Genomic DNA, 25,178 nt, shown 5'->3' with positions numbered 1-25,178 from the left:
AGTAAGCCTAGATAAACAGTCTTCCCCTGAAGAAGAGAATTCTTCATTAAACCAGTTTTGGTAAGATAGTTTTATAGAGCATCTAATTTCTTAAAACATTATGGAGCTCTTAGTGAAATAAGCCAGTCAGAAAAAGACAAGTATCATACGGTGCCACTTATATGTGGAATCTAATGAACAAAATTAACTGATGAACAAAATAGATCCAGAGACATAGAAACTTGGAACAGAAGCATGGGGGGGGGGCACACATTTGTAATACTTTCAAGAATAAATATAAATTTTTTCAAAATAAAAAAATTTTAAAAACCATTATGGAGCTCTTGATCAAGAATTTCAGGAATTCTTGCAAAAGAAACTGCTACCCTAAAAGAAATGCTCCGTGCTATAGATGGCCAGAGCCACCGAGCTCATTGTATACACCATTGGCTGCTGCTTCTACTTGCTGGTCAGCCCCTGGCCTGCTGAAGCGCCCGCCTGTTCTGATGTGTTCCTCCTGAGCGCACTGAGAGGCCAGGGTGGCCAAAGCTTGATTTGCACACTGCTTTGAGTAATATTTTGGGCCCAGGGGACCTCAGCCGGGTTCATAAACACACCCTTGGCCTTGGGGCAAGACCATGAATATTCTCTTTCTGGGCCATAGAAACTGGGCTCAAGCTCTTTAAATACCTTTGACATAATTCCTCTGAGCAGTTTACGGGGATCATATAAGGCTATGGTTAAAGGTACCAAATATTCTACTCTAAGAACTATTATTTCTCTAAGATTTGCTATACCAGCAATCATATTTTCAGAACAAGTGTGATAGGCAGAGTAATAGCTCCTCAAAGATGTTCATGTTCTGATCCCTGGAACCCGTGAATATGTTACATTGCATGGCAAAAGACAGTTGAGGTAGCAGATGGAATGAAGCTTGCTAATTGTTATGGGCTGAATTGTGCCCCCCACAAAATTCATATGTTGAAGTACTAACCCCCAGCACCTCAGAATGTGACTGTATTTTGACAGAGTCTTTAAAGAGGTCATTAAGTTTAAATGAGAGCATTAAGGGGGTCCTAATCCAATATGACTGGTGTCTTTAAAAGAAAAGAAGATTACAACACAGATACACACACAGGGAAGACCATGCGAAGACACAGGCAGAAGACAGACATCTACAAACCAAGGAGGGGCATCAGAGGAAAATAACCTACCAATGCCTTGATCTCAGACCTTAGTCCAGTGATTCGCAACCTTGTTAACCTCATGGCACACATAAACTAATTACTAAAATTCTGTGGCACACCAAAAAAATATGTATTTTTTGCTGACCTGACAAAAAAATAGGTATAATTTTTATTGATTTACAAAAAAAAATAATAATAGTAATTACTACCCTTTTTGCTCCAAAGTGACTTTTAAAATAATCAGGTGCGCCCAGCAGGCGTGGTTCAGTGCAGATGGACCTATGAACAAGGAAGTGATGGTTCGATTCCCCGTCAGGGCATATGCCTGGGTTGCGGGCTGGATCCCCAGTGGGGGTCGTGCAGGAGGTAGCCGATCAATGACTCTCTCTCATTGATGTTTCTATCTCTTTCTCCCTCTCTTTTCCTCTCTCTGAAATCAATAAGTAAACAAAAAAATACCATGAAATATTTTTTAAAAAATCAGGTGCCTATACTTGTATATAAGGCTTTCTGGTATCAAGAATTAAACAATCAGATGCAACTCTGTTACAAGATCAATATCTTTATGGTTCAAGACAGGGCATTCACACCGGATGGCTATTGTTGTGTTGTCTATTATCATTTTTTATTTGACAGTCTAAGGGAAAAGAGGTCAGTGCCCCTGACTAAGTGGTCAGGTATTGCATGTTTTGAAAATTCTTGCGGCACACCAGTTGAAAATCACTGTTTTAGCCTCTATAATTGTGAGAAAATAACTTTCAGTTGCTTAAGCCACCCAGTCTGCGGTACATTGTTATGGCAGCCCTAGGAAACCAATACATGAATCAGCTGACCTTACCATTGGAAGGTTATCCTGGATTATCTGGGTGAGCCTGATGTAATCACAAGGGTCCTTAAATGTGAAAGAGCAAGGCAGAGGAGAGATCAGAGTGATATGATATGAGAACAATTGGACCCACTGTTGCTGGCTTTGAAGACAGAGAAGGAGGGCCATGAGCCAAGGAATGTGGTGGCTTCTCAAGGCTGAATTGATCAAGGAAATGGATTCACTCCAAGAGCCTCCAGAAAGCAATAGAGCCCTGCTAACACTTTGATTTTGCCCATTTCAGACTTCTGAACTATAGAATTACAAGATAATAAATTTATAGTGTTTTAAACACTGAGTTTGTGGTAATTTGTTACAGCAGCAATAGGAAACTAATACACAAGGGTTCCCAGCCTGCATAAAACAGGATATAAGGCAATGGCCTTGCTTCAGCATGGTTTGCACATCTGTTGTGGTCGTGCCTTTAGAAGCTCTCCAAGCTATCCTACTATTTCTTATTTATCCACTTCTCTTGTCAGTGTTGTGGCAGAAATCACAGAAATTTTTCTCATGAACTTGTGGCTGGAATAAGGTATTGGGAAAAGAAACTGCTCTGGTCTAATATCTTCACATAGAAAATTCAGAATAAGCCTTAACATTGTGGATGAAACCAAATCATCACAATGACTTTAAACTTCTACTCCTTGACCCCTGTGACATAAACTTCCTTGGTGCCCTAAGCATAGGAGTTCATGTTTTCAGTACATACATTAAGCACATTTTTATTGAGTACCTTATAGTGTTGCAGGCACTGGGATGGGCAACGGGCCAACAGAGATGCAATCCCTTCTAATCTAAAGGGAGGGGCAGGTGACAACTACATTAATGTTTGCTGGCAATGATAAGGGTTGGATAATATAATGAAGGGATAGGTGAATGGAGTGACGGCAGCAGACTTCTCTGATATGGCGACATTCGTTGAAGACCTGAATGACAGATTTGTGAATACTCTGAGGGCCAGGACTATGTCTTCTTCACATTTGCTTCTGTACCAGGGTATAGTCCTTACAATGTAGGGCAGGAATACTGTTTAATACTAGAATAAGAGGCTAAGTTGGCAGAGGTAGCATTAGTCAGACACTGTGGAAGTACAACTAATGTATTATAACCCCAGGAATACTGGTCAGCATCAGCTACCTATTAATCTTTAAAAAAATTTTTTTTATATGTCTTTATTGATTTCAGAGAGAGGAAGAGAGAGGGGGAGAGAGAGAGAGAGAAACATCAATGATGGGAATCATTGATCAGCTGCTTCCTGCATGCCCCCTGCTGGGGATGGAGCCTGCAACCCGGGCAAGTGCCCTGACCGGGAATCGAACCTCGATCTCCTGGATCATAGGAAGATGCTCAACTGCTGACCCACGCCAGCTGGGCCTACCTAGTCTTATTTATGAGTCTTTTCTACTCTTAGAGTTCACAGCAAAGAGCAGAATACTATGTGCCATCTGTCACCCCAATACCAATTTAAGATACGTTCTCTAGTAAACATTATAGGCTGGGGACTTGAATTGAAATTGGAAATGTGTATATATCCCCCTAATTGCAGTGGCTGTATCAGATATTAGAGGTTTTTCTTTGCCACCTGCAAAGTTCTATATAACTTGAGCATTTGTGAATTTAATCATTTTTCACTGAATTGGAGTATTTGGCTATTGACCAGGATACTATGATGAATTATATTGTAAAGTTAATCATTGTGATTCCTTTTCCCCTGGCAGTTGCTATTATGGCCCCACTTGCATTTTAAAATAAATTTTAATGCTCACATTTTAAATTTGGTAAAACCAAGGGTTCACTGTGATCTGGGAGGGTGAGGGTAGGTGTTCGTGTGCTCATGTGTACCTGCTCTGCTCTCAGAAACGAGCTGTTCAAGGCCTTGCTCGCAGAGCATCGTATCTCAGAGCTCTGGGGATTTGTTTTCAGTCATACTGTATCTCAAGGTGTCTTATGTTTCCTTGTCCTGACTCACTTTCTCCCTCCCCTTCCCTTTTCACTCTAAAAATGTTGACATAACTGTCTCCTTTGGATCCACTAAGAAGCTAGGTCATATTCATTTCTGTCCTACCTTTAGCTCACTCTCAGAGAAGGTTTATCATGCTTGATCTGACAGCAGAATTAAAAAAAAAAAAAAAAAGACTGCACAGAAGTCCCTCTGTGTCTTTGAGTTGCTAAGTCTCAGCTACAAGGTCAGAACTTGGGAGCTCATCACTTACTTATTTCATGGTGTTCCTTTCGCTCTGTCACATGTGTCCTTTACCAGCCCTGGCATTACTTTTGCCAAGTGCAATCCACATAAAGGATCATTATTGCAATTTGGTAGTTACATGCCTAAAGTTTTCTGTAGATGACATTCTTTTCGAGCATTCTTGCTGGATTCTTTCTTCAGAAATCTAATCTGGGGGTGTGCTGGTGGTGGTAGTGTTGTAGGTGGTGGGAAACTGCACTGGGTGTTACTCTTGTGGGGTCAGACTGGACCAGGGTTCAGCAACCTTGGTACTTGGGTTCTGGCTAGGAGAGAGTTCAGACCCAAGACACAAACTATAAAAGAACATTTATTTCTAAAATCACAGAGGTGGAAGAAGCAATTCTTAGAAAAAATGGGCTCAGGAAAAAAATTATAGAGGCAAAGGAAGGGCCCTTGGACTTGGAAGTGAGGAAGCTAAAGCTAACGCTAATGCTAAGGCACCTGAAGGGGGTTGGGGTGGTGGGGTGGGCAGGGAAGGGAGGGAAGGGGAAAGGAAAGGCTGGGGTGTGCTCCCTGGTGGGAGGGCACGCACAGGGTCTTTATCCTAATGGTTTTAAGCATGGAGATCTTAGGGAAGGTCCCAGGGAAAGACCTCATTATAATATTCAGCAGTTTTCCAGGTGTGTCCTTTCAGGTCTGTGGTTCCACTGATTGATTGGTTGGTGCCAGGGTGGGGGTCATTATCAAATGCAGCTGGTCCTGAGGTCAGCTGTGGCTGGTTTGGTTGCTCTTCTGGCCTGGAGCTGAAACATAACTGAGGCCTAGATGTTATCTCTAGGGAGAAAAGGTCAGGGAGGTACAAACCACAGGACCAGAGATATGCCAGGAGAGGAAGGGCCACCCTGGGGCTGAGGTTCCATCCTACAACTGTCCATTGCTAGGCATCCAGGGCTTTCCATCCTGGTGACCTTCTGTACCTGGCCCATCGTCCTTGCTCTGCTCATGTCTGTCTAACTGCCTATCACAGTAGCAGAGCCTTTTATTTGCTTGTTTGTTTTTCATGGGCTGAAAAAAATCTGATCATTTAAAAGCATGGCCAAGGGCATCTACAAGGCACGGCTGCTGTGGGGAAGGTGGAAGTTCAGAGCAGGACATGCTGCCCACTCTTCTCCACTCCCAGGACTTTCGCCCACCTGCAGTCTATGTGCCTGTTAGCCCCTGAGCTTTCCCCATGGTTTGGGTTAGCTGCTTTCCCAGCAGGCCAGGCTGGCATCTGGCCCTATGAGACACAGGTGACTTTCAGGCCTGTATTTATTTCCTCGGCCTGGTATAACAAAATACTACAAACTGGGTGGCTTCAAACAATAGAAATTTGTTCTCCCACAGTTCTGGAGGCCAGGAGTGCCAAATCAGGCTGTCAGCAAGGTCATGGTCCTTCTGAGACTCTGGGTAGAACCCTTCCTTGCCTCTTTCTAACTTCTGGCGGTGGCTCTGGAACCATGGGGTGTTCCTTGACTTGCAGCCACGTTGCTCTAATCGCTGCCTTTTTCATCTCTCCCAGTATGTCCCTGTGTCTTCTTATAAAGACACCAGTCATAGTGTATTAAGAACCCACCCTACTTTAGTATGCCCTTTTTCTAACTAATTACAGCTTCAATTTCCAAATAAGTCACTTTCTGAGGTCATGGGGGTTAGGACTTTTGGGGAACATAACTCAACCCAAACAGGATCTCTTTGGTTGAGATTCAGCGCCAGCTATTTGAAATAGCAGGGAAAAGGGTGCTCAGGGGACAGACAGGAGGGACAAGTCAATTCTCAGGAGGGAATCTAATATGTCAGGACAAGACAAAGTGGCAGGTGCCCAGCCAATTTATCTTTTATTGTCTTAGGTGATGACTCACGTCACGCTCTTGTATAGAGGTCATGTGGAAGTCAAAGACCATCTTTCTTGCTTCAGGGCTCATGACAATTTAGCTTTTTGAAAATTTTATGCTTAGAGGGAGTTCTAGAACAAAAGAAGAGGCTTAATTAATTGAGTCTGACTCCAAATGTAAGTTGAAATATACACTTTTTATCCATCTGTGGGTATACTTGCATCCACAGTGTGGTAGGTTTGGTAGGTGGCCTCATGGCCTCATGGCCTCCCCAAAGCCCACATCCTAATCCCTAGAGCCTGTGCTTGTTACCTTATGTGGGGGAGACTCTGAAGATGGGAATAAGGATCTGGAAGTAGAGAAATTATCCTGGATTATCTGGGTGGACCCTAAATGCCATCACAAGTGTCCTTATAAGAGGGAGGCGGAGAGAGATCACAGACAGAAGAAGCCAAGCATGGGACACAGAGGCAGAGAGAAAATGCTTTGTGTCCTAGCTTTGAAGATGGGAGAGGCCATGATCCCCAGAAAAAGCGAAGAAGCAGGTTCTTGCCTAACTCTTCTGGAGAGAGCATAGCCCTACTAACACCTTGATTTTAGCCCCTTAAGGCTCATTTTGGAATTCTGATCTCCAGAATTGTTAGAGAATAAATTTCTGTTGTTATAACCCATCAAATATGTGGTAGCTTTGTTAGAGCAGTCATAGAAAAATGTATGCATAGGGCATGATTCCTTGAATTAAAATTTAAAATGTGAGCCTCTCTACCTACACACATAAACACATTAAGACTTGAAAGCACAGTAAATGTTAGTAGTGGCTAACTCTGTTGGTAAGATTATGGAGTGATTTTTTTTCATTACTATGATTTTCTGAATTTTCCAAGATTTCAAGAAAAGAATCTAACAGATTCTTCTTTTCTTTTCTTTAAAAGATAAGGGAATATTATTCATTCTTAAAGAGTTCTTAAAATTCTGACACATGCTATAACATGGATGAACCTTGAGGACATTATGCTAAGGGAAATAAGCCAGTTATAAAAAGAAATACTGTATGATTCCACTTTTATGAGGTTCCTAGAGTAGTCAAATTTACAGTGACAGAAATTAAAACGGTGGTTGCCAGGGACTAGAGGGAAGCAGGAATGGGTGTGACTGTTTAATAGGCAAAGAGTTTTAGTTTTGCAACATGAAAAGAATTCTGGAGATTGGTTGCATAACAATGACAATGTGCTCCACACTACTGAGCCATACATTTAAAACTGGTTAGATGGATTGTATATTATGTATAATTTACCCACATTTACCTTTTTAAAAGTTCATTTATATTATAAAAGGAGAGCTTCAGTGAAGCCCTAAAAATAAATATCCAGTATATGATATGATCTTGGTTCCATAAGGTTGTATTTTCTCTGCATCTTTCAAATCTTTTTAGTGCAGTTGGGGCCACTCCTTCACATAAGCTTTAGGCTTAACCTCTGATATCTTTTTCTCTCTCATTTCTCCTGGTTTTGCTTTTGTCTTTACTCTTTCGATCTTTGCTAGTCTTTTTCCTGTCTACCAACATGCTCAAGTCTTTCGGGGCTTTCTTATACCTCTTGAGAGTATGTTAATAAATTGCTCCCTTTCGAAGTGCTTCTTTTTTTTGGCTTTTACAACATTAATTCATATATTGCATACACTTCAAAACTGATCTCTGGTGTCTGTCCAACATCCACACCAGGGGCCCATGTGCAAGACAGGGCGACTCCTTTCTCTCTCTCACCCCCACATATAATCAGTCATCACGGCTGACTAATTTTACCTGCTGTGGATTCCTCAGCCTTCTCCCATATCTAGCTTCAGGTTCCGGCCTGTCTTGCCTCATCCTTACCATTGCAAGCAAGAGCAATAGTCTATGATAAATCTGGCAACCCTACCTTTTGCCTAAAATCCCTTCAGTTAAGGTGCACGCCCTTCAGCATGGCACCCAACAACACCCTTCATGACATGGTCCCTACCTGCCTGTCCAGACTCCTCTTCTGCCAGTACCCACAGCTGAGGTTACCTTTCATGACTAATCATTTTTATAACTTGCTGTGGGTTCCTCCTCAATTTCTGGGTCTCCTGTCTCTCTTCCTCATTTTCTCTGGCTGGAAAACCCTTCCCTTCCAACTCACTGGACTAAAATGCAGCCCTTCTACTGCACTTAGCTTCAGGATCCTCTTTTCTAAGAGGCTTCCCCAGTCCTCAGTGTCCCCATAGTGCCCTGGGAACAGGTCATTGCTTTAACATAGCAATTTTCACCTGGTGAGCTGCAAGAAGTTTTTAAACATTCAATATCTGACTATTTAGTCAGGGGCACTGACCTCTTTTCCAGTAGACTGTCAAATAAAACAATGACAACAGGCAACATAATAGGCGTCCAATGTCAATCAAAATTATACCTATTTTTTTGTCGGATCGGCAAAAAATATATTTTTTGGTGTGCCACAGAATTTTAGTAATTAGTGTATGTGTGCCATGAGATGCTAAAAGGTTGAAAATTGCTGCCTTAACAAAGATTATATCCAAGTTAACAATTTATGTGTCTACCTTCCCACTAGCCCTTAAGCTGTTTAAGGGCTGGGACCATCTCTCAAGTCATGTCGGTGTTTCGAGCACACAGCACACACAGCGTCTGGCACATAGTAGACACTCAGTGTTGATTAATTAAAATTAGTAAGAAATACTTTTACTGATAGGTTATATATCCATAATCCACAAAACATTTAAAGCCCCAGTCACCATTTCCTCAACTATAAATTTTGATGGCAGAAACGAATGAAATTCTGAAGATCTGAAGAAGTGGTATAAGACCTCTGGAGGTTATACATTTAATTTTTTCATTAAAATTTTGACTTCTTTGTTTTAGTAGGGCATTTTTTTTGGTTGTTGTTTTTGTTTTCAGTTCTAATACGCAGGGCTGAAATGAAGTAGCCCTACAAATATATGGTCTTCAAATACATACACCTGCTCAGTACATGGAGTCTGCCAGATATGATGGGAAATAGGCTTGCCAGTGAAATGACTTTGCCACCTTCGACTCGTCAATGCTTTGGGGTCCATTTTATGAGTGCAGAAGGGAGCCCCCTTGCAAGGAAACCCACAAGGAAAAGCGGGCTAAACGTGTGACCTAGCGGAGCTCTCCGCTTCCCCAGGCCGGGTGCCCTCCTGGCCTCTGGTACCAGCCGCGGCCCTCGCCAGGCCACCTGGCCAAAGGAGACCGGCTGGCACCCCGCCACCGCCCCGGCGCCCTGGCCTCAGAAGTCACCGCAGCTGGACGCCTTCGCCGGGGTCACGTGCTCGCCCGCAGTCCACCGCCCGCGGACCCTGGCCCCCGGGCCCCAGGCCAGAGGCCACCGGATCACGCGCGCCGCCGGGGCCGCGCGGCCCAGCCAATGGGCTGGCGGCGTCCGCAGGCCGGGCGCGGGCGGGAGGGTGTGGGGAGGCGAGCCGGGCGCGCACGCCGCGGGGCCCTATCGCCGCCGCCGCCGCCCAGACGGGAAGTGAGCTGCCCCGGGCCGCCGTGCGAGCGCGCCGGTGAGAGGGACCCGCAGCCGCCCGCGCGCGGGGCGAAGCATGGCGGCCGCCAAGGTAAGCCTCGGCCCCTGGCCCCCGGGAGCGCGCCGGCCGGCCGGGGCCCGGGAGCGCCGCGGGCTCGGGCGTTCACGTGCGGGGCTGATGCTGCAGGGAAAGCACATGGAGAGCGGCGCGGGCAGCTGCTCCACCTTGCTGCAGCGGGCCGAGGGGGGCGATCGCCGCTCCCCGGCCGCACGGCGGCCCCGGGGCCCCAGGCCCTCCCTTGCTGCAGAAACTTTGCAGGCTGGACCCTCCCCCTTGGCCCGGGAGCGGAGTCGGTGCCTGCGCGGCGCCCGGCGGGCTGAGCCGAGGACGGCGAGGAGGAGCCGGTGCGCCCTGGGCGGGGGAGGGCTTGGGGTCTGCGGGCGCCCCCGCTTCCGGACCCCGGTTGTAGTTGACCTAGGCGTCTCCTTCCAGGGGACACAGCCTGGGCTGGAGCCCGGTCCTTTCGGGTTTGTGGGGCTCCGCCCTCCCGCGGGTGGGGAAGTCACCTTGACTTCCGTTTGGGAGATGGCTAGGGAGAGCTGGCCTGCGCGAGGCAGCGGACAAATTCCAGGGGACCCTGCCCCCCCCCCCCCCCGGCCCCCAGCCCTCGCCCCAACCTTTCCCATCCTTCTCCCCACTCTCCCCATCTGACAACACTTACATCCCGGCCTCTGAGCGGTTGAGAGGCTTCTTTTTAGAAATGACAGAACAGATTGTCCGGGGAGCCTGGAAGTCCTGTGAAGTTCTACTTAAAAGGAATTCTGCGTAATGTGAATCATTCACTCACCCAGAGGAAAGGCAGCTCCGACAGCTTGACCTTTCCTCTTTCACCATTTCTGGAAACCTGGACACCATTTCAGTCTCTTTGGACTCCATTTCAACTTTTCTGGCAGAATACCATACTTAGTCCCAATCACTTGAATCATTGGAATTTATTGCTTTTAATTTTAAGTTCAGGAAGGCAGCCCTTTAATCAAGCCTATACAACTTCTTAGCTCATTTTAAGTGCAGTGAACTTAAATATACCCAACGTTTCAAACATTTGTCCTTAATCAAAACTTCGTGATAACCCTCAAGAGGAAAACATGGCCAACAACACATCATATTCCTATTTATTCAAGCAAACTAATCACATTTGCAATGGAAATTGTAAGCAGACAAATATGTTTAAATGCTGTTCAATGACTTAAGTTTCTCCAGGCTCCCCAAATCTGCAGTCTTCTTCATATTCCTGGACTATGGGACCTAAGTGGCCTTTCTATTTTCTGTAATTACTCCGGGTTCCATCCTCAGAAGTGTGCTGTGAGCGTGTGTGTGCAAGTGTATTGTGTGTGAACACCAGGGTATATATAACTGTTTTAGGTAGATTCTCTGAGGATCACTGGGATTCATTTTTGGAAGCTACGTTAACCCTTTCAAACTCTCAAACCTTGACCATTTCTTTGCATTAAATTTGCATGCAATCAGACTATAAGGCTGGGAATGAATTAGTTCCCTCCAGGTGAGTTCTTCCAGGCAAGTGGGTGGAGTAGATACCCATACTTTACTGTCATTTTTACATATGCAGATGAGTTAAATTATTTTATTTAAATTGGAGATAAAATAATTGAGGAACCTAAATTGAGGAATATGCATATAATTGGAGTATAAGGTAAGACTGATTAACTAGTATGAAGTAAAACAGTGACATGGGAGCAGGCTTAACTTTTGGGTTATATTTTTATTAAACTGTCACATCATATCAATAAGTACAGTTGAATTTTTGCCAAGTAGTGAGAGTCAGGAAAGATGAAACATTTCATTTTTATTCTTTGGAAACTTGTGCTTTGTTTCTTTATTCCTTTAAACTTGCCTCTTTTCAGGATTTTTGATGGCTCACGTCATGTATACATATATTTACAGTCCAACAAGACATCAAAATCAAATCAGAGTAGAGGAGAAAAACAGGATAAAGGGGAAGTAAGATGAAGCCAGGACTAAGGTGTGTGGAAAATATGGATGGCCTGGCCGGTGTTGCTCAGTGGTTGAGCATGGACCAATGAACCAGGAGGTCAAGGTTCAAGTCCAGGTCTGCCTGGGTTGTGGGCTCCATCCCCAGTAGGGGGCGTGCAGGAGGCAGTTGATCAATGACTCTCATCATTGATGTTTCTGCGTCTCCTTCTCCCTTCTTCTCTGAAATCAATACAAATATATTTAAGAAAATATGGATGTACTTGCTAGAGATGACTGAATTTTCTAGCAGCTAAAGCAAAGAGAAAACGATCAGTCAACTACTTGGAAGAGAGGTCTCCTTGTACCGCTGTCTGAGGGCAGTCTTTCCTCAAGTCCTGTTACATGCTGTGAGCAAACTGCATTTACAAACTCCATCCTGACCACAAATATATGTCTGTGGGTTCCATTTCTTATAATGTCCATCATTGTAGCTGAAGGGCAGTGCAGTAAATGTAGTCTTAAAAGGGCCCAAAGTGAGCTGTGCTAGTGTACTTCAGTCCACGAGTACCCCTTACTTAGTTGCCTTTGGAAACGATTCTTGTGGGGTGATTCTGTCAGCTACTAGTCAGTGCTGGGCAGCCTGAGTTAATGGCCATGCTCTTTGCTTTTCCCTGAAGTGCAGATATTATTTCGTGTTGCTGTGTTGAACACAGAGTCATAGGCTTAGCAGTCTGTTCAGGGTTAGGATTGACATTCCCTCCTAAATCTAGAAGAGAAGCTGACTTCCATGGAGAGTCTAAGGAATTGGCCCAAGAATCTGGAACTCAACAATTGTAGGTGAATGCCAGTACTCTCTATGGTGAATTGGTTGACTATTTAAGCAGATTGGTTATTTTCTGGATGAATCAAGCCACAACTGGCAGTTTCTTGATCTCTTGACCATATTTCTTAGTTTCCTTGGTCTTTTATTTTTTCAAATGTAAATCATTATTCAGTATCCCTCTTATTGAATAGGAAGACTGGGAATCTAGTCTTTGCTTTTTGTTTTGATTTCTGCATGAAGAGTGATACTTACTGATGCAAGAGGTGTTTGTTTTTCATGAAGTAACGCTATCTAAAACTCCTGGTGTTTTGAGATGAACTTCAGAGGGCTTCCCTTCTCTTGCTGCCTACTTTTATAGGAATAATCCTGGGTTCCCCTGTTAGATGGTAAATGGTAAGTGGTCTGCCTATACTATTTGTGTTGTTTTGAGTATTTCTTTGAAAAACTTCCAAACACTGACCTGTATATATTAAAATGAAAAAGTTTTAAAAATTATATTTTATATAACACCACAAAAGATGCAGTTTTAAAAAGCAGTAACGGAGGCGTTGTCTTCTCCCCCTCTGCCCCTTTTTGGTTGTAGTGAACATTGCCTATTTTGTCATTGGTTGACTTTATACAGTCAGAATGATGAAGTTAAACTAGATGAAACTTAAAAGTTAGGGAATGCTCACTTGAGTTCGGGCATGAGAGATGTTGTAGGCATAAAACTGGATATGTACCAGTAATTTGGGTGAAATTAGCATAGAACTAAAAGCCAGAAATTTGGGCACAAAGGACAGCACTGATAATATAGGGCATACCTTGACAATATTGTGGGTTTGGTTCTAGACCACTGAAAAAAGTGGGTTGTAATCTTTTGCTGATGGACGGTCTTGCCTTAGATTTATAAAAAATGCAACATCTGTGAAGCACAATAAGGTGAAATGCAATAAAATGAAGTATGCCTGCAATGGAAATTTGGTCTTTAGGACATGAACACTTGATATTCCATTCTTGGATGAGTTGTTGCTATCATTATTGATTCATTTAGATTTGTGTATTGGGTTATTTCTAATGTTCCAAATGGGACTAAACTGAGGATATGAAAATGAGTTGGACTCCATTGGGGCCTTTAAGAAAACCACAACCATATTAAGGGCTAAATCCTGTCGTGGAAGAGCCCTATGTGTAGAGTTAGTGCCATAACCAGGAGCATCAGGGAAGGCGCCTGTTCTGTGGGGGTGAGAGGAAGACATGTTTCAAAGGTGGTATTTCAGAATAAATGGATGGGGTGAGAGGAACGACCTATACCAGTGATAGGAAACAGCAAATGAAGGGCAGGGAGGTGAAAGCACATGGTACATTTAGGGGATGGCAGGTAATAAAATCAAAGAGAAGCTAACAGTTATTGAGTGCTTACAAGATATAAAATTTGATTTTAAGTGCTTTTCATTTTTAACTCACTTAATGCCTCTAATAGTACTATGAGTTACACACTATCATCCCAGGTAACAGATAAAGACTGAGATGCCAAGAGTTGATCTGATGATCGGGAAGTAAGGAGCTGGGGTTCAAATCCAGCCCGTCTGTCTTCAGTGTCTATGCTCTTACCCTGTCCACATATTGTCTGCCCTATGGTGTAGCATGGTACAGAGTAGAGTATGTGGGAGAGAGGAGAGATGGCTTAGGAGGGGAAATTAGGCACCTTATTACAAACTAAACTTTTACTTTTGAACCACTTACATAGTGCCTACTCTGTACTAGGCAGTTTGCCTAGTGCTTTACAATAATCACTCAATTAATTTTCATAATACCAAGAAGTAGGTGCTCTCTGTTTTTTTCCTCATTTTACAGGTAAGAAAACTGAGGTCCAGAGAGGTTAAGTAATTTCCTTGAGGTTGTACAGCCAGTAAGTGATACAGCCTGGATTTCAGAGCCTCTGCTCTTAACCCTTCTCCTCCCAGGCCTTAAAAAGAGTTCCAGTTGCAAAGGTGCATGTGAGGATTCACACATCAGTGATGAACAGGGCATGTTTCCTGCTCATCCAGTCCAGTGGTTTGTATCTTTAGAATGCTTTGGCACTCAGCATATGCTTCACTCATATAATGAACATGTATTTATTCAATAACTTTCAAACCACATTGTGCAAGCCCAGGGTTGTCATATACCTTTTTGTAACAGCTACATTGAGATATAATTCATAAACCGTACTATTCACCCATTTAAAGTGTGCCATTCAGTGGTTTTTCATATCTTCACTGGCTGTGCAGCTATCCCCCCATCATAAACCTTTGTAAAAATTTTAACCCAGTGTTCACTATTTAGGACTTGGGCTATATATTTAACCTCCATGTTTTTCACTTTTCTTATCTATAATAATACCCTCTTCAGAGGTTTGTTATTGAGGATAAATGTGATTGAGTTTATTAAGGATATTCTTCAGATTGAAGGTTTTCTTTCCCTTATAGTAAAAAATGCTAGGCATTTGGTTATATAATAATATCGTAATAAAGCAGACCAGTTGTTTGTGGTAGGCAGGAAGGAATGTTTGAGTTGGTTTTATGCTATGGTGATGATGGAACGTTTCTGTGATTTCACTGATGTTTGGATTTAGGGTTTCTTACATCGATGGAGGTGGATAGGCCTTGGGGTATCTATAACACAACGATCCTCACTCTTCGCCTCATCAATTCTGTCCCCTTTTACCAGGCAAAGAAATGGAGCCCCAGAAAAATTCATAATTGGTCCAAGTTTCCTTGAAAATCCCTTTGCTTTTTGTACTGTTGTAGGTCAGGGGTTCTTAGCGCATCATAGTGATCTGGAATAAAAATGCTGATGCCCGGGTCTGAACCAGAGTTTCTGATTTAATTAGACTTCAGTGTGGCCTGAGTCGCAAAGTTTTAAAAATTTGGTTCAATCCAGGTGAATCAAGTGTGCTTCTAAAGCCAATGCCCTAGGCTGTTCTTGTTCTCTTTGCTTCGGTTGATCTTCCGATGGCTCCTTCTTGAGGTAAGGAAGGTATGCAGTGAGATAAATGAAAATCCCTGCTGTGTCAATTAAAAGGAAGGCTATGTAGGGCTCTCTATAAGTTCTCTTCTTTCTTGACAACTTAATTTCAGTCTTTCTGCCCCATATCACCTTGGTGCTCAGGCATCGAGTTTATACAGTTTTGTAATTATCCTACAATATATGTTTTCTCACCAATTTGATTGAAAGCTCCTTTTGTCTCCTGTGAAGTATCAGTGGTGGTCTAGATCCAGGAAATGCATGAGGAGGGAAATGTCTCAAAGAACAACCCTGGTCTTGCAGCCTTTCCCCTGAGGAACCCAGTTTGCTGTGGTCCGTGTTCCCAAGTTCACCCAGCTTTATAAGCCTCAGCCAGCAAATACAGAAGTGGGGGCTGGGAAGGGTTGAAAGTTAGTGTGTGCAGTGTAAGAAAATCAGGGAGCAGGTCTTTTTTGGACATTGAGTTCTTTTCTAAGATTTCTGGAGGAGCTCTGACTCCTCCTTCTTTGACCTTTAGTCCTATGACCAGCCTCTGTTTCTATTGAGTTCTTAAATGGACAAGTCTAACTTCTCTGGCTTCTTAGTGTCACCCTAGGGATAACAGGGACTATCTGTGACATCTGTGACAAGCAGATGAAATATAACATATAAAAGCACTCTGGGAATTATATAGAGCTGTAGGAATGTCAAGAGATACCTGTTGGAGACTGTCGGACATTTGTACATAACTGAAAACTAGGGGACATAGATGTTATTTGACCTTCCTGAACAAACTATGGTGTGCTTTTCCTAATTGTCATCCACTGTATATTCACCATCATGCTTCAGTAGTCAATGTCTCTGAGTGGTCTTCCTGGAGCCTTGTATTGGAAGTTTGGGTCCCAGGACCAGCAGCACTGGTTTTACTTGGGAGCTTGTTAGAATTGCAGCATTTTCTGACTCACTTCAGGTCAAAGATTCTGTTGCATTCTTAACTAGATCCCCTGGGGATTGAATGCACAATAAAGTTTGAAGACTGTTGGACTGGACCTCTCACTACTGTGTCATTAAACGTAGCTACCCTTCCTAGCTAAGGCTGCAGCACCTTTTGACTTGGTTGTCTGTCAGTCTTTTTTGCAGAATTAAATATTATAGTGACAAAATTCAGTATACATTTTTTTTTGGTTTTTAGGGCTCATTTTGATCCCACATTGGGGCCAGGGTATTATTTTGGAACACATCTCTGGGTTATTGTTTAAGGGTACGTGTGATTGTTCTACAAGGGTTGTACTAAAGTTCCTGAAATGGAATTTGTACCTGTTCTTTTTTTCAACATTCTCTCCTAAAGGTTACCAGTGACCTCAGTTCTAATGCTGCTAGCCTGTCCTTATTATTTTTGACCTTATGGCACCTGTGTCCCACCGCTTCCTTCCTTAAACACCCTACATCAACTCTTGTGATGTCTCCTCTGATGGCCCCTTAATTCTCATATTCCACCTTTATTTTGCTTGGCAGGCTTCTTCTCATCGTTCTGCTTCCCCCTGAAATGTTGGTGTCCCCAAGTCCCTGCCCAGGATCCTCTCCCCACCCTGAGGTGCGATGGCTAGTGTTCACTCCTCATGCACCAGCCTTGCGTTTTCAGCTGTTTGTTGGAAATCTCAGCTTGCCCATCTCAAAGATATTTCAAACTCTGCTTACCTAGAATTGAATTTACCTTTTTGGTCATGCCTCGCTTTCATCGTACAACTTAATTTTCCTAAGTACCTGTTCAGGGCAGCTAGGAGAGACATCATCGGCAAGAATTTGGATGTGGGCAAAGAGATGGGCCAGTTAAACTCTTCTTTTTCCCTGAGCTGACGTGTCCTGTCTCCTTCATTGATGTTCAGCTTGCCATTACTTTTTAGCTACAGCATTACCATAGCTTCCGAGCTAGTCTTGCCTTTAGTCTTTCCCCTGTATTTCCCTCTCCATTCTGCCCAGAATTGTCAAAGGATGCTTCTAAGATTGACTCTTATTGCTATGTTAATAGCAATACTGTGTTCATGGGTACAGCACTTCACAGTTTTTAATAAGTGCATTCTAGTCAGTTATTGGTACCAACCATCTGCCAGCTCTTATACTAAGTGCAAGGTTTCCCAAAATGAGTAAGCTGTTGGACCTGCTTTCAAGAACTCACTGTCTGCAGGGATTAAAATAACCAGATAATGTGAAGACCCAAGCTTCATTATTTGATCTTAATAATCACCTACCACCCAGCTGGCATGGCTCAGCTGTTGAGCATTGACCTATGATCCAGGAGATCGTGGTTTGATTCCCAGTGAGGGCACGTGCCTGGGTTGCAGGCTCGAACTCCGGTGGGGAGTGTGCAGGAGGCAGCCGATCAATGACTCTTTCGTCATTGATGTTTCCATCTCTCTCCCTCTCCCTTCCTCTCTCTAAAATCAATAAAGATATATATATATATATATTAAAAGTCCTTATTAAAAAATAATAATCCACCTGCAAGGTAGTAGGGAAGGCGTTGTAACCTTTTTTGACAGAGAAACTTAAGAGTGGCAGCTTACATTTATATAACATTTATAAAAGCCAGGCACTGTCCTAGGCACTCTGTATATGAAATAATCTTTTAAAAAATATGTTTCTATTGATTTTAGAGAGAGAGGAAAGGAGAGCGAGAGAGAGAGAAACATCGATGGGAGAGAAACATCGATTGGCTGCCTCCTGCAGGCCTCCTACTGGGGTTGAGCCCACAACTGGGGCATGTGCCCTGACTGGGAATTGAACTGGTGACCTCTTGGTGACTGGACTATGTTCAACCAACTGAGCCACACCAGCCGGGCTGAATATGAAAAAATTTAATCTTCACAACAATCCTATGATATGTAGTGCTATATTGTCTCCATTATACAGATAGGGAAACTCATCTGCACAGAGTGCTTAAGTCTATTGAGGCACAGGGAGATTAAGTGACTTGTCCAAGGTCACACAGCTTCTACGTGGCAGAGCTATGGTTTGAACACTGGCAGCCTGGCTCCAGGGTCCGAGCACATGACCACTGTACTACATTGCCCTCTTTAATTTACCTTGCTACACAGTGTGGGTTCATGTTGCATACAAAATGAAATTTAATCTCTTTAGTCTGCTAACACCTCCTTGGCCTTGGCTGTTGTCGAACACTCATTCTCTTGTCATGTTCTTCACAGCTGTTTGTGAATGGGACCTATCAAACCCTGTTCAAATTCCTTGTCATAAAGCTGTAGCAACAGTGTAGTGAAAAAAAAGGAGCCTGTTTGTTTAACTTAGTAGGTGTCAAAGATAGGAATGTTTCTGGTCATTTCTCTACATTGGTGGGTGGAGTTTGTTTATTTTTTTAGTTTTTCCCTTTAATTTTAAGAAAGGAGGTCTTAGTTTTATTTCCCAATCCTTAAAGCACCTGTAAGTATGTTAAAAACCCATGTCCTGCCCTGGCCGATGTGGTTCAGTGGTTTGAGCACCAGCCCGCGCACCAAAGGGTCTCAGGTTCTATTCCTGGTCAAGGGCAGGTACCTGGGTTGCAGGTTCCATCCCTGGTCCGGTCAGGGCACGTGCAGGAGGCAACCAATCAAAGGGTTGCTCTCATATCAGTGTTTCTCTTTCTCTCTCCTGCCCCCCCCAACTCTCTCTAAAATAATTAGTGAAAAAAATATCCTCAGGTGAGGATTAACAACAACAAAAAAACACTCCTCAAAAAAAAATCCCATATCCTAAATTTATAGTTTTTACAGTCGGGTTGTTCTAATGAAGATTCAGACACAGTCCACCCATGGCATTTGGTTGATATGCCTTTTGAATCTTGCTAACTGGGTCATGCAGGCAGCTTGCAGGGAAAGGCTGGTGATTGCCAGGTCTCTTATCTGACTCTGCCAGGCCCACCGCGAGGACTGTCCTGCCTTGTGAGCGTGCACACCCCATTTCATTGCAGGCCGAAGTTTACTCTGCATCTGAGGATTCCACTTTGTCCCATTGTCTCCCATTCAGTTCCCGAAGTAAAAGCTCAGTCCCTGGTTCTTTTTTTATGGTGGTCCTTGAAGACTTCTGTTGGTCCATTTTTGGTGTCCACCAGCCTAGTCTTGACCTTTGCCCGATTTCCTCTTGGGTTATTTGCCATTTCACATTGATTTGTTTTAAGAGCACTTTAAAATTTTTAGAACCTTGGCCCTCTGTCCGATCTGTTACACATTTTTTTTTTTTTTTTTTTTTTTGCAGTTGATGTTTAACTGGTTCATACTCACTTCTGAGTTTTAAAAAAATTTATATTACATATTAACCTTTTCCTTTAGTGGATTCTGGGTTGTCTGTCATGTTTAAACACAGCTTCCCCACTTACTATTACACGAGAAACCACTCGTGTTTTTCTAGTGCTCTTTATAAGCTTCTCTCCCTCTTTTTAAAGATTATATCTGATTATCAGCGGTTATTTTGATATAAGATGAAAGGTTAGGGAACCAGCGTAATTTTTGTAGTTGTTATAACCCCAGGAGGTCATGAACCGTCACTAGTGTCACATCATTGGCCAGTGCAGCCACTACCAGCTTAGCCAAGACCCTCTGCTGGTTTGGATTCTTACAAGGAAATCCGATTGCTTTGGAGAGTCAGGAGAGCCTTCCCCTAGGGCTCCACTGTCCAGTGATGACTCGTCAGTGGGCTGCTGTGCACATGGAAAGGACACCAGCTGGGCAGCCAGGCACTGCCAGCTTCTCTCTCAAGTTAGGCTCCTTTCATTCAGTCCTCATACTCATGTCCTCTCTCTCTCACAGGTGAGAAAACAGGAGGTAGTATTAATGGTTAGTGATGGAGTGAGAGTTTAAACGCCCAATTGCAAACCCCATAAAATAGGTGCAAACAGCATTCTATGAGGGGAATCTGGTTGGAGAACCTGGAAAATCTTCCTGGAGGAACTGGCATCTGACTTGGGCCTTTTAAGAATAGCAGCACTTTTGAAACTTTTCATTATGGACATTTTCCATAACGTGCAAATATAGAAGAGCGTAATGGACCCCCATGTTTTTATCTAGCCAGTTTTAGTAATTATCAGTTCATGGCCAGTATTGTTTAATTTATACCACACCCTTTGTCCTTCCATCCCCCCGATTTTTTCAAAGCGAATCCCCAGCATCATATCATCATATCTGTAAATATCATTGTGTATCTCTAAAACAGATTTTTTAAATGCACAACCAAAAATATCATCATCACACCAAAAAATTTCAGTGATTTTTTTAATACAATCCAATATCTGTTCTATACACATTTTACACATTTCCCCTATTGCCTTATACTTTATAAAAATAGTTTTTTGAATTGTCAGCTACATAAGGCCTAGGTATTGCAATTAGTTGATGTGTTTGGATTTTCTTTTAATCTCTAGGTTCTCTTGCTCTCTCACGCCCTCCTTTTTTTCCTCTGAAAGCCGGTATAACGTGGTTGAAATCATGGACTCTGTTCAAATTATGGGTCTGGACAAGTTATCAACCTCTCTGTACCTCAGTTTCCTCATGGATAAAAGGGACATAGTTTTACTTACTTCCTGGGGCTATTGGGACAGTCAATATGCTCATGTTTATAAAGCTCAGACCTGGCTCTGGGACATAATAAGCTTTATAGAAGTGTGACCTGTGGGTTTGGAACCAGAGAAGGTACTTGGTCATGTCACAGTCCATGGGCTGTGGGAGAGGGTGAAGGAGGGCTCGCCCAAGTGAAATTGTGCATAGTCTTTGGAATGAATCCTGGCTGTGCAGAGGGCTCCTGTCCTTTTTCTCAAGTATATGACGTTGATGCACAGCAGAACTGTGAGCAGGTAGAGTACCATTTAGTGGAAGCAACTTTTCTATTGTCTTTGATTTGCTGCTTTCCCCTGCATTTATTCAGTTAGCTGTTCTCTCAGAAGCCATTTTAACTTTCTATGGCATTATCTGGGCTCCAGCAACTTGTGATCTCCTAAGTAGAACCTTTCAGCACTTTATAAATATGTCACATACTTTTTCTATTCCTTTGTTCCTCATCAGGAACATACATCCCAGTCTTCAGAACAGCACGATCAGTTTTTATTCATTTAAGGAGCAGTAGTAATTTGACACTTGCTAATATGTAACAAATTATATTGGGAGCCATAATTACAACTGCAGCTGGTTCCTAATTATACTGTAACCTTGATGCTTTAAAAAAAATTGAGACTGAGTTTAGCATATAATACTGGAGAATAGTACTCTGCATTAGGCAGGTCTGCCTTCTACTGAAATGTGGGAATTTCTGTATCATAATGCCCAATCAGAAAGACTTTATTTTAAATTGCTTTCAGCTACGAAGTTGTCCAGTAGCATGAGTCATAAGGATTGCTTAAAGTCTCCATCTTTGCTTGCCAAATTCTTGGCACATCCTCCAAGTATTATAATTAGTGTCAAAATGAGCTGGGCTGTAGGGTGTTTTTGGCTTTGAGCTTTACTACTGCTCATTTAAGATCATCTTAAATGCCTCAGCTTTCCTCATCTGAAAAATGGGGTATTAATGACTCTTCACTTAAACAGTTTTAATGATTTTTAAATGAGATAAAATGTAAAGCTGTTAGCATTATGCCCAGCTTAGCGTCAAGGGCTCAGTAAAAGTTAGCTGGTCAGTGTTAATTGCTGTAATCAATAACAATTGATCCAGCTCCAAAGACTTGGCCCCCCTCCACGATCCTTGAGTCCAGCAGAATTATGACCTAAGTTCTGCAACCACTCTAACTTGTCGTGGCACGTATCACCACACACTTTATACCAACCACTTGTTGATACGTCTGTCATCTGCCCTGTGGCGCAGCGTCTCTGGCATTGTCTCTGCAGTGCCTGGCACTGGGCCTAGCATATGATAGGCTTCCCTTAAGCCACTGTGTAGCAAGTGGAGCAGCACCATCTAAGACAGTGGTCCTTAGCTGGGGGTGGGGTAGTTTTGCCCCTGGGAGATATTTGGCAGTGCCACATTTGGGAGGGAGGCTAACTACTGGCACCTAGTGAGTAGAGCCCAGGGATGTTGCTAAACATTCTACAAGGCACCAGACAGTTGCCTACAACAAACTGATCTGACCCAAAATGTCTGTAGGACCAAGGTTGAGAAACCCTGGTCTAAGGCGACCTGACTTCTTGGGATATGGCACTGTGGAAAAGGGATGGGCTTGTAGCAGATCAACCTGTTTGACCTGCAGTTTTCTCCAGTATAAAAGAAGAGAATCCAACCTGCTTTAAGGATTCTCAGAAAGGGAAACTTTATAGGTGTGTGCCTAGTGACTGCCTAATCAGGTTCATGTTGATGGTCCAGGCTGTCCCTGATCTTTTTTTAAAAAATGGCCTTTATTTTAGATTCCCAGCAAAATTGAAAGGAAGGTTCAGAGGTTTCCCATATACCATCTGCCCACACATATTCCTAGTCTCAGCCATTATTATCACCCCCCATAGCTGCCTTGACAGATCATTATTACCCAAAGCCCACAGTTAACGTTAGGGTTGACTCTTAGTGTTGTACATTTTCTGGGCTTAAATACATTTGATAATGATATGTGTCCTTACAGAGAATTCTCACTGCTCTAAAAACCCTCTGCTCTGCTTATTCTTTCTTTTTCTCTACACAATAACCCTGTCAGCCACTGATACGCTTTTCCGCCTTTTCCAGAAGGTTGGGGCCATAGAGTATGTAAGCCTTTTCAGAGTGGCTTCTTTCACTTAGTAACATGCGTTTAAGTTTCCTCCATGTCTTTTCATGGCTTGATAGCTAATTTCTTTTTAGGACTCAATAATATTTCATTGTCTGGAGGTGCCACAGTTTATGCATTCATTGACTGAAAGACATCTTGATAATTCTGAGTAAAACAGCTATAAATATCCGTGTGCAGATGTTTGTATGGACATCAGTTTTCAATTCCTTTGGGTACATACTGAGAAGTATGAATGCTGGATCATATGGTAAGAGTATGTTCAATTTTGGGAGAAACCTCCGATCTGTCTCCTAGAGTGACTGTACCATTTTTCATTCCCACTGGCAGTGAAGGAGACTTCCTGTTGCTGCACATCCCCACCGGCAGTTGGTGTTGTCCGTGTTCCAGATTATCATTGTTGTGTAGTGATATCTCATTGTTTTAATTTGTAATTCCCTGATTGCACATGATGGGGAGCATCTTTTCATATGCTTATTTGCTGTCTATATATATTCTTTAGTGAGCTCTCTGTTAAGGTCTTTGGCGCATTTTTAAATTGGGTTTTTGTTTTCTTATTGTTGAGCTTTAAGAGTTCTTTGTATTTTGGATAACAGTCCTTTATTTGCTATTCTTTTGCAAATATTTTTCCCCAGTCTTTGGCTTATCTTTTCATCTTGTTGATAATGTCTTTCACAGGGCAGAATTTTCTGTTTTGATGAAGTCTGGTTTATTAGCCCTTTCTTTCATGGATCATGTCTTTGGTGGTGTTATATTTTAAAAATTCATTGCCAAGTCCAAGGCCATGTAGGTTTTCTATTATGTCTTTTTTAAAAATTTTTTGTGAGAGGAAGAGAGAAACATCGATTTGTTGTTCCATTTATTTATGCATTCATTGGTTGATTCTTTTAAAATATATTTTTATTGATTTTTTAGAGAGAGGGAGAGGAAGAGAGAGATAAACATCGATGAGAGAGAAACATCTATGGGCTGCCTCCTGAACGCTTCCTACTGGGGATCGAGCCCGCAACCCAGGCATGTGCCCTGATTGGGAATCGAACCTGCAGCCTCTTGGTGCATGAGATGATGCTCAACAACTGAGCCACACTGGCTGGGCCATTTGGTTGATTCTTGTATGTGCCCTGATGAGACTTGGTATATTGGGACGATGCTCTAACCAACTGAGCTATGTGGCCAGGGCTACTATGTCTTCTTTTTACATTTTATCTCTGTGATCTGAATTTAGTTCTGAGTTTTACATTTAGCTCCGTTGATCCATTTTATCCCGCAGTTCTTGGATATTTTGTTCTGTTTTTGTTTTTTCACTTCCCCCCGCAGTCTTTTTTTCTTTGCAAAGTTTTGGCAATTTCTGTTGAAATACCCTGAGTCTCAGAGATTCTCTTCTCAGCTGTGGCCAGTCTACTAATAAGCTCATCAAAGACATTCTTCTTTACTGTTTCAGTATTTTTTGATTCCTAGCATTTCTTTTTGGTTCTTTCTTAGAATGACCATCTTTCTGATACATTGCCCATCTGCCCTTGCGTGCTGTCTACTTTATGCATTAGAACTTTTGGCACATTAATCATAGCTGTTTTAAATTCCTGGTCTGATCATTTCAACATTCCTGCCATAGCTGAGTCTGATTTTGGTGCTTGCTGTGTCTCTTTAAATTGTGTTTTTTGCCTTTTGGTATGCCTTGTCATTTTTCTTGGTAGGCAGACATGCTACACCAGGTGAAAGGAACTACTGTAAAGAGGCCTTTGGTGATGCAGTGGCAGGGGGTAGATTAGGTGTCAGTCCATTAGAGAGCCTGTGTCCCTGGATAGTGTACTTCACACCTTTCTCGCTGTTTTCTTCCCCTTAGGTGGGAGAGGATGGCTGGAGGTGTCTGGGGTTTAGTATTGCCCTTCCCTCCAGTCAGTTAGGCTCTGATAAATCCCCAGCAGCTTAGGCTGCCATTAAATAATTTCTCCTGAGGGCAGACCTTGGTGTAAGGAACCAGAATGGTCTGATGGATTTAAAAATGGTTCTTGTTCTGTCCTAAGAGCAAGGTGTTCCTTTCTCTGATTATTCTCTGTGACA

At 42.8% G+C, this 25,178-nt stretch overlaps 1 protein-coding gene across 2 annotated transcripts in view; it reads left to right on the top strand.

Moving 5' to 3' along the window:
- The first annotated feature begins 9,534 nt into the window (after positions 1-9,534).
- The window catches only part of SLC25A13 (solute carrier family 25 member 13), a 169,167-nt gene continuing 153,523 nt past the window's right edge, over positions 9,535-25,178 (top strand). For both annotated transcript variants that reach the window (XM_081146688.1, XM_081146687.1), the window contains exon 1: positions 9,535-9,702. In XM_081146688.1, the coding sequence (XP_081002814.1) occupies positions 9,688-9,702 (15 nt within the window). In that variant the 5' untranslated portion in view covers positions 9,535-9,687. The remainder of the gene's footprint in view (positions 9,703-25,178) is intronic.

Source organism: Miniopterus schreibersii (genome assembly GCF_964146895.1).
Source record: "Miniopterus schreibersii genome assembly, chromosome: 9".
Lineage (NCBI taxonomy): Eukaryota > Metazoa > Chordata > Mammalia > Chiroptera > Miniopteridae > Miniopterus > Miniopterus schreibersii.
The sequence above is the reverse complement of the archived record's forward strand: the minus strand, read 5'-3'. Positions and strand labels throughout refer to the sequence as shown.